General features: G+C 39.9%; 1 protein-coding gene across 2 annotated transcripts; it reads left to right on the forward strand.

Annotated features, from left to right (window-relative positions):
* On the forward strand, positions 2,463–8,799 carry LOC8074542 (probable peptide/nitrate transporter At3g43790). 2 transcript variants are annotated; one of them, XM_021458098.1, is made up of 18 exons: positions 2,463–2,769; positions 5,032–5,072; positions 5,188–5,248; positions 5,446–5,548; positions 5,630–5,732; positions 5,816–5,869; positions 5,983–6,045; positions 6,137–6,186; positions 6,278–6,353; positions 6,491–6,691; positions 6,858–6,945; positions 7,174–7,259; positions 7,570–7,677; positions 7,790–7,834; positions 7,931–8,019; positions 8,200–8,243; positions 8,375–8,515; positions 8,610–8,799. In XM_021458098.1, the coding sequence occupies exons 1-17, from the start codon at positions 2,604–2,606 to the stop codon at positions 8,464–8,466; spliced, it is 1,470 nt and encodes a 489-aa protein (XP_021313773.1). In that variant the 5' UTR covers positions 2,463–2,603; the 3' UTR covers positions 8,467–8,515; positions 8,610–8,799. The 2 variants fall into 2 exon arrangements, with proteins under 2 accessions (XP_021313773.1, XP_002455465.1); XM_002455420.2 differs by having other exon boundaries at positions 2,464–2,769; positions 8,375–8,799.

Here is an 18,153-nt window from a genome sequence, read left to right on the forward strand (position 1 = left end):
GTGGGGTGAATTTTTTCAGAGCGAGCAAATTTTGGGGGAAGGTTTGGGGAGCTCTTGGACCGTGGTTTTTTCTCATAAGCACGCAAATTTCAGTTTTGGGGGTATTATTAGCTTTCTCTTGGAGATGCTCTAACGCGACCCTAACTAGTTCGGAGAAGATGGATAAGCGCGGCAACTTCAGACGTGTTTGACTGTTTTGGTTTGTTTGCCCGTCGCTGAGCTAGGACTAGGAAGTTGAGCAACTAACCTACGCCCTGTTTGGAACCGCTTATAGGAAAACCGGTTATATTGTGTTCTATCCAATAAGCAATAATTAAGTTGTGGTAAAAAATGTAAGGCCTTGTTTGGATGTTGTCGGATTCACCTCAATCCATATGTGTTGGAGTGGATTGGGGTGGAATTTAGTTCAAGTTCCACTCCAATCCACCCCAACACATGTGGATTGATACGAATCCGACAACATCCAAACAAGGTCTAAGTATGAAAAAATTCAGGGTGTTTTGCAATCTTGATTCTCATAGCAATCCTGACTCTAAAAGACCTTCATGCCCATCTTCATCAAACCAACGTGTCAACAAAATTGATTCTTCTCCTCCACCAGCCCACCACCAACGTCGTGGAGAGGACAAGCGGGCGCTGGTCCCTGCACCGCCTCCCGTGGCGCCTAGCCTCTGCGTAGCTGTTATCCTACATACACCAATTCCCGCCACCGCCACCGCACAGAGGACGAGCGAGCGTGGTCAGGGAGCTGCCTCATACCAACTAGCCTTGGCTCTGCTACTAACAACCCCCCGTCCAGCCCCCACCGGCCCACCACCGCCACCGTGGAAAGGATGGGTGGGCAAGTGGTCGTTGGCCCCGGCTCGGTAGCTCCACTGTAGTAGCATCGTATCCACCACCGATCTGACGGATACAGCCGTGCCATTTCTAGATTTTAACGGATGCAGCCGTGTCCTTCCCAGATTTTGACGGATGCAGCCATGCCCTTCCTAGATTTTGACGGATGCAGCCATGCCTTTCCCAGATGTTGACGGATGTGGCTATGTGGAGTACGGCCATGTGAATTGAGAGGAGTGGCGGGTGGGGATGGCTGGGTCGGGCGAGCGAGCATAGAGGAGGGCCAGCTGAGCGAGCCCTAAGAGGATGAGCGCGTCGAAGAGCGCATAGGAGGGGCAAGAGAAGGAAAAATCCCTACGGTGCGAGAAACGCGAGGTTCGGCTTGCGGTACAGAGAACGCGAGGGTGTACTGAAATGCCGATTCTTTTCATCGTTGCGATCCAAACAATCAAGGAACAATCTGTGCGTTTGGGTGAGATTCTTGCTCATTTTGATCCGGTATCCAATTATAATCGGAAACAAATAGGCCTCTATTTGGTTGTGGCGCAAGATCACCTCAATACTTATGCAGGTAAAATTATTCTTCCTGAAGCAGGGGAATTAGGATTTGTATGGATCCAGGGTTCAGATTTTAATTTAAAATGAATCTATATGTGGACCGAAAGAGATCTATTTATTGCATGATTTGTGACATATATGACAGCGTCAGTGTAGGAAGGTTTTTGTCCCTTGGGGTATTCCAAGAGACATCAAGGGTCTGGTAGCCTTAGTGTCAACAAGTTTCAATATCTTACACAAAAGACCTATTTCAGTAATATAATGGGAAACTGTAAATCGTGGTCAGTTTAATTGTACGCAAATTATCTTGGAATGATGGGTGAGGGAGCATAGGTTCCACTAGTGCAGGACGGGACAGTTGTCCCGGTTGGGAACCCTCTTCAATCCCGGTTGAGTCACGTGAGGTGACCTTGTGTTAATTCTAAAATCTAATGTTTTATTACTCTCTCTTTCTCTCTATTGTTCTTAATAGGTGATATGCACGTGAGCCGTGTGAGCATCCTCGTACGTTGAAAACTGTTTTATTCTTTTGGACATGTATAATAATAATAGCGGTGACCAAACAGATCGACTCATGACTCACACTCACCTCGTCCTAGCAAGAGATGCTGCCCCTTCACCACCGTTGGTACTCCTCTTTTTTGCCGCATGTCGCTAGGCTAGAGGAGCAGAGATCTATCATTTTAATAAGTTTTCCAGTAGATGTCCGTTAGTACTGGAATTTATCTCGTCCTCCTCTAGCTTCCCGGTGATAACGAGGTGGCAGAATGAATTCGTTTTCTTCATGGTGGATCTTCACGGGTCTGTTGAAGATGAAGGAAAATACAGCAACGCAACGTGGTTGTCTTCCTTTGGTGAGATTGCACATCGAAATTGGAATAGAATAAAATAATGGGCTCCTCTCACAACCTCTCACAAAAAAAGAAAACAGACACAACGAAATAACTAAATACAGTAAAAAGGCACGTGCCGACGGAGGCCCGGTGATGTGTGTGGCTGTGGCGTAGCCGGCGTTGCACGCCGTACGAGCTGGTACACCGGCGGCTCCGCGTCGTCGGCCTATAAAACGAGAGGGCCGCCGCCTTGCTCTACCGTTCGCCCGCAGTCGAGCTCTCCTGGAGCAGCATGTATATAGCGAACAACTAGCTGGCTGCGTCTGCGTGGTGGGGTAATTTATTAGTAGTTGCATACAGCAGGAGGGAGGAAAAATGGCCGGCGGAGAGGACGACGACGGTTCAGCGGCGGCGCCGCTGCTGGGGTCGAAGAGGAGGCACGAGGGGTGCCCCGGTTGCCGGCTGGACGAGGCCAATAAGACCAACGCCGGCGTCCCCTACCTCAACTTCTTCTATATTTGGATCGTCTGCCTTACTTCCAGTGAGTCTCGATCGTCTCCGACTCCCTTTCTGTTCCAATAAAACGAGGAAAACTAAAATAGATTCATTTTAATTTCTTGTGGTTCTTCTTAGGAAGCGGTAGTAGTATATGATTATGTGTATGCTCACACTTAGGCTTCGTTTAGTTACACAGTAATAGGCCCCGAATACGTCTGGAATCATTTCAGCTTGATCAAAGTTATTATACAAATTAGTGAACCATTCCTGGGAGTCATTCTAGATAGGAATTGTTCCTTACACGTGGCGGGGTGCATGCCGCTTGCTATATGTCTTCAATTTCACGCTAAATTATTACTTTATCCACTTTCAATTACAAGATGTTTTGATTTTTCTACATATAATAATAATAATTAGTGAATAAGCGTGTATGTATATATAACCTATGCTAACTTGACTATCGAGGTACTCCTCTTAGTTCTAGAACATATCAAAATATCTTATAATTTAATTTAGAATGGAGAAAGTATATAAGAGTATTTTTGTTGTTAGTTACAGACTGCAGATGACTCGGAATATGTGTGACACAGACGGTCAAGTGGCCAACACGAGAGGAAATTGACCAGCGTGCTAGTAACTCTTGGAAGCTAGCCTTTTTCTTATCTATTCAAAGCTACTGTCTTCGTTTCAAAATGATATATTTTTAGATTTAGAATGAGTTTAAAAAATTAAAATTTAATCAAGTTTATTTAGACCAAAGGCTTTTCATCCTGCTTGTGTTGAAAGCATAATATAAGTTAGTGGCCTGAGGTTACCAGTTTACAAGACATAACTAGCAAAGCGAAAACACCCCCACACTGATGAAAAATATAATGTGCGAGAGAAATGATGAAAAATCACGTTTGCTGATTTATTGTGTGAGAGGTATGCTGATTTATTGAGTACTTTTTCAAGTGAACAGGCTCCTCTTGCTGTGTTGAAAAACGAGAAGAGACCATTAACCTAAGCATAGCATGTTTGAGTACTTTTTACTACGGAGTCGAGTTGTCAAACTACAGATCGCGCGCTCAGATTAAGCCTTAGGCACGCTGTTGTTTACTTTGTACTACTACCACGCATGTCCTTTTTGTAAAAAAAAAAAGCCTATTTGGGCGCATGGAAGCAGCTCCGGTCGCACTCCGTAACCCCAAAGTCAGTCGGTAAAAGAAAGGCTTTAATTTACATCTAGAACCTATTTAATTAATTTTATATTTCAAAAGAAAGATCCTATTGTTTGGCTTGTTTAAACTGCAATTAAGTCTCCGATCGATCACCAATATAGATATATAGATGTCCAAGTTTACCCTTGTTTGTCAGGCTCTCAGGCAACTCCTTAAAAAAAATATTATAGCGGCACTATTTAACAGTGTAGCGTGGAGCCGATTTGGTTTTCACGTCAACAAAAAAAAAAAGAACCGAGAAGAAGAGAAGCCGGTGGAGCCATGATTCGCAGCTTCACCGGCTCCATTGCCACTACAGTAAAAGTATCTCCAAGAGTGTAAATCTCACCTTTTAAATCATTATTTAGAGAACCATTTTTATAAAAATCGTTTTTTATATTTCTTCACTCTCTAACAACTTTTTTGTCTCTCATGTACACTCATTCTGGTCTTCTATTTTTGGCTAACGAAAAATCCGAAATAGAAGATGACTATATTTGTATAACTATTTAGACAGATGTTGGAGGGTAATTTTCATCAAAATATCTATCCTTAGCATTTAGGAAGATTTAGAGAGTCTCTTGAGGTTGCTCTGACCAACCGTGCCTCCTTGTCTTACATTGGTGATGTGGCTAGGGTTTTATCAGCTCAGATTAGCTCTCGATTTTAAAGGGTATTTATTCCTAGTCATAACACTTTTTTAAAGAGCTCTGGGACGTGGGCGGTGCTTTGCCACACGCTCACATGAAAGCTTCTGCTTGCTCTGCCTCACTCACTCTAAGAAACGACTCTGTTTGTTATGCCACTGCTGCCGCTAAATTGTTGATCGAGTGACAATTATTGTTTCTTTTCGGAAGATCGACAATTATTGTTTCTCAATTGTCTACCACAGATGAGCGTTGATCTGATCACCTTGTCAAACTACTCGGAGATTATCCTAGCTGTACTTCTGTAGAATATAGAGGCCATAGCACTATTATTGTCAAAGCTTGATTCATAGTGATTTTATTTAAAAAAAACTTTTGCTATTTATAAATTTGATGCACAGTTTATTTCTATTTTAGTTCCATCTATTGTATTAACCCCAATCTTTTATTCATTGACAGCTCTGCCGATCCAGTCATTGTTCCCTTATCTATACTTCATGGTATGGCTAATCTAATCCTTTACCTTCACAGGCATTGCCATACAAAATGCTGCAACTTACTGAATTCTGAAATACAACATTTGACAATTTTTTTAGTATTGTTTTGGTACAACAGATCAGGGATTTGAAAATTGCAAAGCAAGAGCAAGATATCGGGTTCTATGCTGGATTTGTTGGTGAGCAATGCCTCCTCTATTGGTTGAGATTTCACATCTACGTAATTTTTATATACTTTTATTTACTCTTATTAATTAATATCAGTCAGTTCACATGTGCATTTTTATGAAAGAATTGAGTAGGCCACAGTTACTGTCACAATTCCATGATAGTTGTCATTATTTACCATCTTACAGACTATGATTTTCGCTCCTAGGGGCAACATATTTTGTCGCCAGAACTTTCAGTTCTGTGCCATGGGGGATATTTGCTGACAAGTACGGAAGGAAGCCTTGCATTGTAATCAGCATCCTCTCAGTGTAGGGAACATTTAGCCACATCGTAGACCCTAATCATTAATTAGTAATTCTGTTGATTCAAACCTGGCTTTCATTTTTCAGGATTGTGTTCAACACACTCTTTGGCCTTAGCACTAGTTATTGGATGGCAATTGTAACTAGGGGGTTACTTGGGTTGCTCTGTGGTATACTGGGACCAATCAAGGTAACATACTGTCTTGACTGCTATCCCCGATTAATGAATCACAATAGCCATTAGATGCTCATGGATGCATATGTATTTTCTAGGCCTATGCTACAGAAGTTTGTAGGAAAGAGCACCAAGCTCTAGGAATCTCTCTCGTAAGAATGATCCTTAATATATTTTTCATTTCAAATCTTTGAGCTATTCAAGAAATCATCACTGTAATGTTAATATTTATTTCTAGCTAACTTAGTCTAACATGATATCCTAGGTTACGTCATCCCGTGCAATAGCTCTTGTTATTGGCCCAGCCATTGGAGGGTTTCTTGCACAAGTGAGGACAATTGCACTTGAAATAGTCCAATAAATTAAAGCAACCAATACAAACATACATGACTGACATTATTTATCCTATCCTGTACTAGCCTGCAGAAAAGTACCCAAATATTTTTCCCAAAGAGTCCATATTTGGGAGGTAAGTTACTACATATACTATTTCTACTATATTAATTTTTTTATTGTTTTGGGAATATATAAACATTTGGAATTTGTGTCTATACTTTTAGGTTTCCATATTTCCTCCCATGCTTTGTCATATCGATACTAGCAACAGGATCATGTATTGCATGCATTTGGCTTCCGGTATGCCACATCATCTCCTAGTGATTGCTTCCCTTTAAACCAACTTGCTACATCCCTTCAAAATAAATTAAATACAGACAACATTGATATGCCTATGTTAGTACAAAAGTTCCTTAGCATCTATCTCATTTTTTCAGGAAACACTGCACTTTCATAATGATCAAAAGGTCAAAGCTATTGACGAATTGGAGGCAGAAGTTGGTGACTCCAACTTAGAAGGTGGAAAAGTTAAAGAATCTAGCGACACATCTACAAAGAACCTACTAAAGAATTGGCAATTGATGTCAGCAGTAATTATCTATTGTATCTTTTGTCTCCATGACACAGCCTATCTTGAGGTGATCTCTCCTCTGTTTCACTTTTCTAAATTTTCATTAAGTAATCATGAGAGTACCTTCTTCATTGACAATTCAATATGAGAGGATGCTAATAATATGATTGTCCATTTAAATTGTTGCTATCCTAAAGATGATGCATCCTAATGTTCTCTAATTTCATCTACAGACATTTTCACTCTGGGCAGTGAGTAGCAAAAAATTTCGAGGCCTGAGTTTGACGTCCCAGGATGTTGGCATTGTGCTAGCTGTCTCAGGTATGTGATATTTTTCCGCAATGTGCTAGCCGTCTCAGGTATGTAATATTTTCCAAGTTTTATGCAAATAATTATTTCACATAAGAAACAAAAACCCATGCAAAAAGGAGGAAAACATAACCTGAAAATAAATTAAAGAATCACATAAATAGCAAACATCTTTTCCCACTTCCAGTAGCATTGGCATCAAATTGTTTACCTTACAACAATTTCATTTGATCTTTGTAGGTTTGGGTGTTCTGGTATACCAACTTGTTCTTTATCCTTTTATTGCCAAGTCTTTTGGACCAATCAGGCCATTACGTCCTGCTGCGGTATGTGAGATCTATCTTTGTGAAATTTTTTTCAACACCAATTGTGAAAAGATAATATGAAATAAATTAGTTTAGGGTTAAGTGGGGAAAGAAATATGCATTGGCCTAGTAAAGTAAATAAAAAATTATGGTTAAATATAGATTTGAATTTTAGGTGGAGGACAATAGTGATTGATTTGTTTGTATGAAAACTAATGGGGTGTGCCTAAAATTCTAAATGAGGTGTATTGAATCAAATCTCTATAGTGTTGAGATGCTCTCTTAATTTCATTTTATCTTTTTAAGTACCATGATCAAATTGGTGTTGTAGGTCTTGTCTGTACTTCTTCTCACAACATATCCCTTCATGGCCAACTTAGATGGGATGGAGCTGAAAACATTAATCAACATAGCTTCACTGTTGAAGAACATATTCTCTGTGAGTTAGCTCTCATGCATATGAAGATCTCTTCAGAGAAATAACCTCAACCACTTCACTAGGATTTTTTTTATTTTGAAAAAGAAAATCTGATCTATATTTGAATAAACAGGCTACAATTACTACTGCATGCAACATTCTGCAAAACAATGCAGTGGTAAGTGTCAGTCATGGCTGATAGGTTCATTTGTTTTAGTATATTTGCTCTATCATTTTTTTCTAGATTCTAACTTTCCATATAAAACATGCGCAGACACAAGAACAAAGGGGTGTTGCAAATGGCATCTCTGTGACTCTAATGTCATTGTTCAAAGGTGTAGCTCCAGCAGCAGCAGGGATTTTGTAAGTAGTACATTCAGGGGCAGACCCAGTACACAAGGAGTGGAGGCACATTCTCAGTACACAAAGGGCCCCTACTCAAATTCTAGATTTCCAAAGAAAATATACCTTCTTTCATGTCTAGATAAAAATATTGTTTTCCTTGTCCTAGTGATGATATTATTTTCTTTCTTTTTTTTGCAGGTTTTCGTGGGCTCAGAAGCACACAACTGGATTGTTCTTACCAGGTATATAAATGGCATATGTCTACTTACGATGGCTAATTGGCTATACCTTACCTATAGGATGGCACTGGAAAGCAACTAAAACATCACAAATTACTTAGTGTTCATTCTTGTTTCAATTGTGCGAAATGCAGGTGATCAGATCCTATTCCTCATTATAAACATGGTGGCAATAATTGGACTGATTTTGACATTCAAGCCATTTTTCTCCATGTCAATGCGCTGAGGTGTTCATAACAATGTGTGTTTCATTATCATTCATAAGTTAAATAAAGGTGATGTCATAATGTAGGCCTCAAATTTGAAACTACAAGAATCCATGTACTATATAGGCTCATAATTTAACCTTATGCTCAATTCTGCAATCAGTGTGAAGAGGCTCTCCAAATTATTTTTGGTTGTAAACTCCAGGACACTAGATGCTTCATCAGTGTGTAAAACATTATAAGATGATGCTGAGCTCAGATACTTTTGTAACATCCCAGATTTTTGTAATATGTTGTGATGTAAAAATTCCAAGCTTTTTTAATTTGTTTGTACGATTGAATGTTGCATGCAATATCATGTCAAACTCTTAGCAGCCTAGGAATGGAAACATGACCCACATTCCCATTCTCATGAACGTCTATGTTTCGAAAACGCGAATGTTCTCGTTCCCATATTATAAAAGATACTCCAAGTTCTTGTTCCCATTCCCGTTTTGAAAACGGGGATGGAAACATGGCTGTTATGGTCAAACCTAAGTCAACCTTCCAAAATGTTGACTTGAAAACTTGTGGAATTAAAATCCCCTCATTATGTTTTTTGACAAAGTCAAGCCCTGACAAGTTCATGCTTCAAAACAAAATGTTTTTAGTCTTGACAAAGTCAAGCCCTATTTGGGTTTGGGCTTCATATAAAAGCGAAGGGACTTCATATTCTTGGGTCAACCAACAAGGTGATTTTGGCCCACAACCATCCTACTCACCAGTCCTCTTCTTCCTTTTCCTCCTAGTTTGGCTGACAGTCAACCCTCATTCCCTTCCTGACCGTACCTTTATCATCTTTTCCCTCATTGCGTCTAGCATGCAAGCCACAGTGCCCTGATTCCACCTCACAATGCCACAGGAATGAGCAGGTGATGATGTCATCAGCTAGCTAGACCTGCCCATTAGATGCTTAAGAATGGCCAAGGATGTCATCCCTATTGATTTTTGTCTACCCTCTCCTTTATTGTGAGCTAACCAAGCGCCAATCATTTCTGCTTTTCCCCTTAATGTGTCTCGAATGCCACCACTCAAGGCCCATGCCTAAGAGCAATAGGAGTTGCAGCATACTCATGTGTGCTTGGTATCATGACTTGTGCCCAGTCTCAGACCTTCTCAAAGGATCCTGGCCACCAACCCTAGCCTAGCCACTCTGATGGCGACATGTGCACTAGCCATCCTATTGATAGGCACATACAACAATAGCCCATGAAGCCCCTGTGAACCCTAGCCTTAGCCCTATAAGACAAACCCTTTAAGTGCTCCTCTATCACCATTCTTGACCTTCATCATTGCACCACCTCTTCCTTCCTTTCCCTTCTCCCGTTGTTATAGGGTCGAGATGGATGACTACTAGATGCATAGTGGTGGTGAATAGTTGTTTCTAAATTCTAATCGCTATGGCTAGCCGATCAAAGCAGCGAAAAGAAACTTATTGTCTATCCTCGATTATACCACTTGAAAGCCCTAGTTTAGTTTTGGATAATTGATGAAACCTAATGTACTTACCTCTATGCTAAGTGTGTGTAGATTAGATAAGGTTGGTACATGTCAAGTGATGGAGCAAGAGATGATCATGGTGATGGTGGTGATGACCAAAAGGTGATCAAGTGCTCAACCTGGAAAAGAAGAAAGAGAAAAATAAAATCCTATGGAGATCAAGGCAAAGGTATAAATAGGATTTTGGTTTTGGTGATCAACACCATAGAAGGTGTGATCACATTTAGGATAGATAGTCGTACTATAAAGAGGGGAATTATTTGGCTAAATGGTCTATCGAGTGCCACTATGTGTTATTAATCATGTGCATGCATTTAGAACCTAGTGTGCTAACTTAACCCTTGAAAATATGCTAACACACATGTACAAGGTGGTACATGGTGGTTAGCACTTTTGAGCAAGGGTAGAAGAGGTGGAGAAGAGTTCGGTCAAATGCACTTTTTCTATTGTGCTTTTGAGAAAATAAAATGCACCTTTCCTATTGCACCAGAGGAAAGTTTCAGGGAAGTCAGTGGCACCGGACACTAGCTACAAAAGCATCGGACGCTGGCCCAACATCCGGTGTGTGTTGGTTGAGTGATGCTTTTCTGTGTAGTGTGTCACTACGTCTGAGGGCTTTGCATCGGACGCTGGCTAATCACTATTGAGCGTCTAGTGCTAAGTGATGTCAGCAGGGGCACGAGCAAGGGTATCAAGTGTTGTGCATGTTGAACACTGGCTACATCTGATGGTCTACTGTTAGACGTTTCTGATGCATCTCTGAGAGTTTCTGGACCTCTATGAGTAGCATCCAGTGCATAGCACCTGGTGCGTCCGATGCCTTCTGTATGAGAGCTTTAACATTTAAAGTGACTGTTGGAGATCAATGGCTCATATTTAACTAAGGACACATGGTAGCATCATGAGCTATTGTTGGAGCAGCATCGGACGCTGGTTTGCGTTCGACGCCCTAGCGTCGACATGTCTGACGCCCTCGATTTCTTTGAGAACAGAGAGCCAACGACTCTATTTATTTGGGGGACTTATAAATAGTGTTTGGCCGAATTGGGGCTCTCTCTCTTGGTACTTGTCACACCCAGTTTTAAAGAACAAAACCAGGCTAGCCATATATGTGCCCAGGAAGTCCACACATACAACAACAGAAGCAATAATATCAAAAACAATGTTATATAGCGGAAACATACTTATAATTAACACTTACATCAGATAATCGTAACACAATAACTAATCTTCAGGCTCAATCTTCACAGGGACGGCTAACTGGAGGTAACATATGCCTAGCACTTCTTGTATTCTGAGAACATCCTTCATGATTCCATCGCTCTTCTGATCAACTCTTACTAGTAAACTGGAGTGGTGGGAAATAGCAAGAGTGAGCACATATCGTACTCAACAAGTATAACCAGGGGTTCATGAGGCTCAAATAGTTGACACTGGTTTGATTGCATTTAGCTTTTAATAGTGGATAGCATGTTCATAATTAAATAGCAAATGTCAAGGTAGCATAAATAATCCAATAATCACATGATCAATTGTAAGCATAATTAACTCATAGCATAAATGATAATCAAATGATCATAATAATATAATGAGCTCATCATCTTAATGTAGATGTCCCCAAGGCTGCTCCTGACCGTGAGCTCGACTAGTATACTAGTTTTAAACACTCTGCAGAGGTTATACATCTTTACCCATGAGTCATGATTTACCCTTTCGCCCGAGGTGATCAGCCTCTTAACCCACTACCAAGGAAGGTCGGCAGGGATCACTATGAAGCCGTTCAAAAGTTCGTCTAACATGTTAGGGCCGCAAGGTTTCCTTTGCGCGCAGATATAGATACCCCTTTCAAATGGCACAATGACGCGCAGCCTATACACATAAGGACAGGGGCTCGCACTATACCCAAAACGGTTCAGCCCCTCCGCCCTTTCGGGTAACCTCTAACAAGCTAGAAAAGGTCTTCATACTGAGCTAAAGCCAGAGCCATTATAGCCCTCATGGTTGCACTGTTATCCCGGGTGATCACGTACAGACAAGATCTCATACAGTTATTTGTCATATTCTTTTATGTTCATTGCACAGCTATTAATCATCTTACAAGATCATGGATTATATCAAGCACTAGCACAACTACACCAAATGCATATCAAGTAGGTAGCAAGGAATCCAGGTAACAATCATCTATGATTTTGCTAAGGTCGACAAGGTGAAAGCATACATATGATATATATGTGTATTTATAAGTGAATAGATAACAAGGATGATCCCAAGTTATACTTGCCTTAATCCAATTGCTCAATTCTCACACTGTTAGCTTTCGGTCATCATCTTCTGATCTTCAATGCCCACAAACAGTTCTCATCTACTCGTTGCAAGCACCACACACAGACAAACATACAAACAACAAATAAAAGCAACTAAGAACAATACACCACTCAAGACAAAACAATGTACTAAAAGAGAACTAGTTCTACGGTCACAGGATCGCAAGAAACACTAATAACGAAACCATCATAATAAATAAATGACATCAAGAGATTTATATTACATAAAAGAAACAACTACAAGCTTGATTTATTTTAGTTAAATAAAACCATAGAAAATTTACTAGATAAATTATATTTAAACTTTAAAAAGTGAAAGTTAATTAATCATGTTTTATTTGTAAATATTAATGTGTAGTTCATTTATCAAGTTAAAGTAGACAAGTGACAGCACGTGGAACAAGTTTACACTAACCAAATTCAATTTAAAAACATATTTATGTTGCTAATATCCAAATTTACAGTTAGATATAAAAGCTCGACATTGTACTATATTGCTTTTGTTTAGCAACTAATTTCATGCACATTGATCCAAAATGTTTAACTGTAAACACAAAAACTCGTGGCCTGCTAAACGTACTGTATATTACATCAATATAATATTAATCAACAAAAATAGACTAGCATAACTAAAACGTCCGTACGATAAGGGTTAAAGCTGTAGAAACGAGAGTTCACTAGAGATGTAGATACCTACTGTGCTTGGTCATATCGGACGGTTTCTCGGGCGGGCATGTCCCATACGTGATCTGCTTTGCTGCTTACTTTGCTTGAACTACAGGACAACAATGCTATCATTTACTGAAGATACGTAGGCACAAAAGCTAGTGACTGTGCTGTAGAGAATAGATCATGTAGGGATACAAGGAGATTCTCACCAAGGCTGAAGATGAACGAACGACAGGCACAAACTTGTTGGATGAGAACCAAAGATCGATCATGGCAGCCTGGAGCGGCAAGAAGGGCGATGATCTGATGAGGTTCGTGGTGGTTATAGAGGTCTTTGATGCGGATCTAGCGGATCGATCGGAATCAAAGGCTGCTTGACCGTGTCCATCTTGATGAATCCGGCTTCTGGAGAGTGCACCACCGGCGGCTTGGACTTGCTCTTCCCATGACCAAAGCTAGGAGATTCAGAAGTCTAGATTGATCTATGGCCTTTACGGACCACCATCAGTTTGCCCAAAGCTAAGATTATTGTTGATGGCAGCGGCACTTATGATCAGCAGGGCCCTAGGGCAACGGGAGCTCACTATTTATAGATGGACTTGTATAGCATAATGGACCTAGTGTCCTTGTATGCGTGACACACAAAGATGGCCTGGTTATTTACTTCATGGATCATTACGTAAAAGCATCGACCAAAGATACAAAATAAAAGAATAGATCAATGTGAGAGGGGATTGCACACGGGCCTTCTTCCATGCATTAATGAAAGAGCAAAGCAAAAAAAAATGTTTGGTCGAAGATGATTTAGGATTAAGATTAGTTATGCTCGGAGTTATTTTATTTCATAGATAAAATAATTCTAGAAAAGTCCAGAATTATTATTTAAGCTGCGAAAAATATTTTAGGGAAAATTCTTGGAGACATTTTAGAACATAAGGAACTCAAATAAAGTATTTAGAGCTCATGAAAAGATATATAGGAGCATCTAAAAATTAGATTATACTCACGGAAAAGCGAGAAAGAATTCCAGAAAAGGTGGAAAAATTCTTGAGAAGTTTTAATAGGTCGATTGATGGAAGATGAACTCAAAATAATGCTTTAGAGTAGAATAAGGGGATATGAAAAACTTTTAAATGAAAAGATTAAGATCAAGAAAGAAGAGACTTGATTATAGAAAAATATAGGGACACGCCGGATACAGATTAACGTCTTACTAAGCGTGCTCTAAATATTTATCTACTCACAACACAACGCCAAGCAATAAGCAAGCATCACATCATGTAAACAAAAGCCCATCAATTTAATTTGGAACATTTTAAAAATTCATATTTTCCTATAACATTGCACAAACTCAACTAATTTTGGCAAACCTTATGTAAATATTAAGTTTATTAAATATTTATTTAGTGTTTTCCATGCATAACCCGAAATTTAAATTTTTGGGGTGTGACAGTACTTTGATATACTTGACATCCTTGTAAGCAAGCAAACACCTTCCACTCATCTTCTTTATTGATTCACCATCTTTGTGAGATCGCGAGTGACTCCAAGTGCATTTAAATGAGTGATTGCATCTAGTGGCACTTGAGGATCGTTGTGGCTTTGGAGTTCTTGTTACTCTTGGTGGTTGCTACCACCTAGATGGCTTGGAGCAGCGGTGGAGGTCTGGCACATGTTGGTGATTGTTCATGGCCGGCTTCAGTGATCTTGTGAGAGGTTCTTGTGCCTTTCCCAGCGGAGCGCCAAAGGCAATTTTAGTGGATTGCACGTGTCATTGAGCTACCTTACTTGTGGGTAGGTTCTTGTGGTGTCCTATGTGAGGATGAGGTTCATGCAACACCTCTTAGCTATCAAACCAACAAGTGTTGGTGACACAACAGGAACTAGTGTGTCGGCAAGCACATGAACCTCAGGAGAAAAATCATTGTGTCCATCTCTTTTGTTTGATTGGATTTCTCCTGATGATTTGTCTTCATCATATTAATTAGTTCACTTGCCTCTACCCACTGTGATATAAGATCACAACCTCTTGATTTACATTCCCGCAAAGTAGTGTAAATAGTTTTAGTTGCTAGCTTTGCCTTGTGTAGCTTAGTTCTTGTAGTGACATAGATATTGTGTGCCTAGTGATTTTTAGTAACTAGAATTGTTGAATAGGTGGCTTGCAACTCTTGTAGAGCTAGAGCAAATTTGCATTATGCCTTTTGTTATACTAATCATTTGCTTTGGTGCTTTGTAGAATTTTTTAGGATCTTTCACTGCTCTATCTAAATCACAAGCACCTTACAAAAGATCTTAAGCAAGGTATGTATAGGGTGTCAAGATAGTAGGAGCTCTCCTGTATAATTTAAGTTAACAAGACCACACAAACCTATACAACTAGTCAAGCAAGCAACCAAAGGATCCTAAAAATACTAGTGAGCAATAAGCAGAAAGCCAAGCAACACTAGCACTACTCAACTAACTACACTACACAAGCACAGCTAGAACCAAGCCATCTGAACTAGAGTCCATCTAATCAAGAAGAAGTCCAGGCCGCTCTTTGGCTATGCACAACTAATATACAAGTTTTATACTCTATAGAGGTTGCGCACTTTTATCATGAGTCATGTTTCCCCATCATACTAAACACTACCTACGTATTCAGCGAGGTCGTCACACTACAAGGCTTTTGGCTGTCCTAAATGACCAAATCTGACCACCAATTAAGATTCAAAAGAGGAGAAAATAAGAAAACTTATACACATATGCCTTTACTATTAACATCTTTCTACATGTATTGGAGACTTAGTGTTTTGCAGGATATATATATGAAATACATGGGAAGTATTATCAAAAGGCGCAAACTAGAAAAGCGTAAAGCAGAAACGTGTAAAGAATCAAGAGAAGGCCCATCTACCCTTTAAATCTGGGCCAAGCACCTACGTGGAAGTGGCCTAAACCAATCTAGTAACCGACTAGAGAAGGACGGTGGCTAGGCATGCCAGCCAGGGTGCGGTCGCACCCTAGGTGCACCCACACCCCAAGCATTGACTCTCGGGCCCACTTTGCTCTGGTGGTTCATTAATGTCATGCAAAGGCGGTTAGCATTCACCCTGGGCACAGAAATCCGAGAACTAAACCAAAAATACCGACAACCGAACCGAAAGTACCAAAACTGAATTTTTCGATACCTTGTTCGGTTCGTAGTTGTATTGTTAATAGCAATATTTTAGTCTATTATATTTTGTATATATGGTAATCTACTTATATAATCATGTGGACTTGTATATGTATGTATTTGACACTACTATTCTCTATGAAATCATTTCCAAATTATGTCAAATTAGCTTCTGAACATGATATTACATTTTCATGCAATCAATTTGGTATTTTTTGGTAAATAGCAAAACTGAATCGAAAGTGCCGAAATCGAATTTCCCCCACATTTGCGTATTCACATAGGAGTTCGTAAAATCTCCTGTGCGCTGGCAGACCAATACCCAAAGGTCTCCCCATCCGTCTTACATTTAGATCTAGCACTAACCATATAATTTGTACGATCATCAGTTTTCTTTGCATGGCTATATTAGATCAAGCCTGCTCCACTTAAGAATATTCTTTTATTCTTTTTCTCTTTTATCCTTGAGGTTGGCCCAAGTGAGTGTCCATTATCCTAATTTATACCATGTTTACCCCTATACTAAACTTTGTTTCACCTACAAGCATGTTATCTTGCTCATATCCTTCAAGCCTGATATACACCTTCACTAAGATTTCACCGCTAACAAGGAGCAAAACTCCAATGTAGAAGCCCCCTCTCATGCCACCCAAACTAACCCAATGTAAACCATAGCTTGGAGTCTAGCTTATCTAGACCTTATGGTTGTGCTCGCCGGAGATGTGTTCACTAAATGCAATCTTCCAATTTGCAATGGATTTGATCAATCACAATCTCACACGAATGTGATCACAAAGTTAGCAAGTGAGTTGGAGTTGTTGCTTGAGTACTGTGTATATGCAGCAACATTAGCCAATGGTGCCAAGAGGTTCAAAAGAGCCGGTCAAACACATAACTACTCAAGTAGCCATTGGAAACAAATAGCACAGTTCATGCACTCACCGAATTGATTCGATCCGGTGGTAGCACCATATCAATCTAGTGCCTCTTCAATGGCCGAATTTCAAAACTAGCCATCAAGCCCAATGCACAGAAAGCCCCTAATGCATAGTCCGATGGTCACTGCAATATATGCATCGAATCAATCTGGTGTGTTTCTAGAAAATGACTAGAGAGGTTTTTAGGGCCACTGGATCCGGTGCCTAGCATCATTAATCCAGTGACCAACTTTGAAAACTCCCGTACGGTGAACAGTGTCAACGCATCATCCAATGCCTTCTAGGGTTGAGCACCGGATCAATCCATGACAAAACAGTTCTACAACGGTTTCTAAAACTAGTTTGGCCTGGTTTTTATAGCAAATAGTGCAATCACAACCAAAATTGGCCTCGGCTTGGTCCGGTTTATGTAGAATTTTGCAAACTTTGAACATAGGAATTGTGTACAAATTTCACAGGAATCAGTTCATTTTCAAAAATAACCTTTGGAACAAGAAAAAAATCCCACATTCCGAACAGAATCCAGGCCCCCTTTGGAATGCAGGAATTTTGCAGAAATTGTACAGGAGTTTCACAAGAAAAACGCAGGAATGGAAAAAAAATCCCATGTTCCAAAGGCGGCCTAATCCAAATTAGATTTTTTTTTTTTTTTTGCTTTTTTCCCTTGTTTGCACGTGTTTTCGGATCCATCTTCCACTCTCCGATTATATTTTGGTCGTCGACACTTCCAAATGATTTATTTTTCTACTTGAATTCATACATATCTATTGGAAGCTAAGGTTATTGGGATCCAGGATTAAAATCCATTGACGTCATTTCTACTACACAATGTATGATTATTTGCATACACTATCATTTAGCTAGTTTAAAATGCAGAAATCTAAGAGGTCGTAAGACCTCGGGCTCAGCAACGACGATACATTATTGGGAGCTCTACTGCAAACTACACTTTACATGTATGAATTATATTTTCGTGCATTTTCTTTCAACCAGGAATTAAGCCGATGTAGGCCCGCGCACAAACCCGGTCGCTTTAGGGATTATTTTAGTTGATTGCCGCCAAAATAATGATCTAAG

This window comes from Sorghum bicolor, chromosome 3 (genome assembly GCF_000003195.3).
Source record: "Sorghum bicolor cultivar BTx623 chromosome 3, Sorghum_bicolor_NCBIv3, whole genome shotgun sequence".
Lineage (NCBI taxonomy): Eukaryota > Viridiplantae > Streptophyta > Magnoliopsida > Poales > Poaceae > Sorghum > Sorghum bicolor.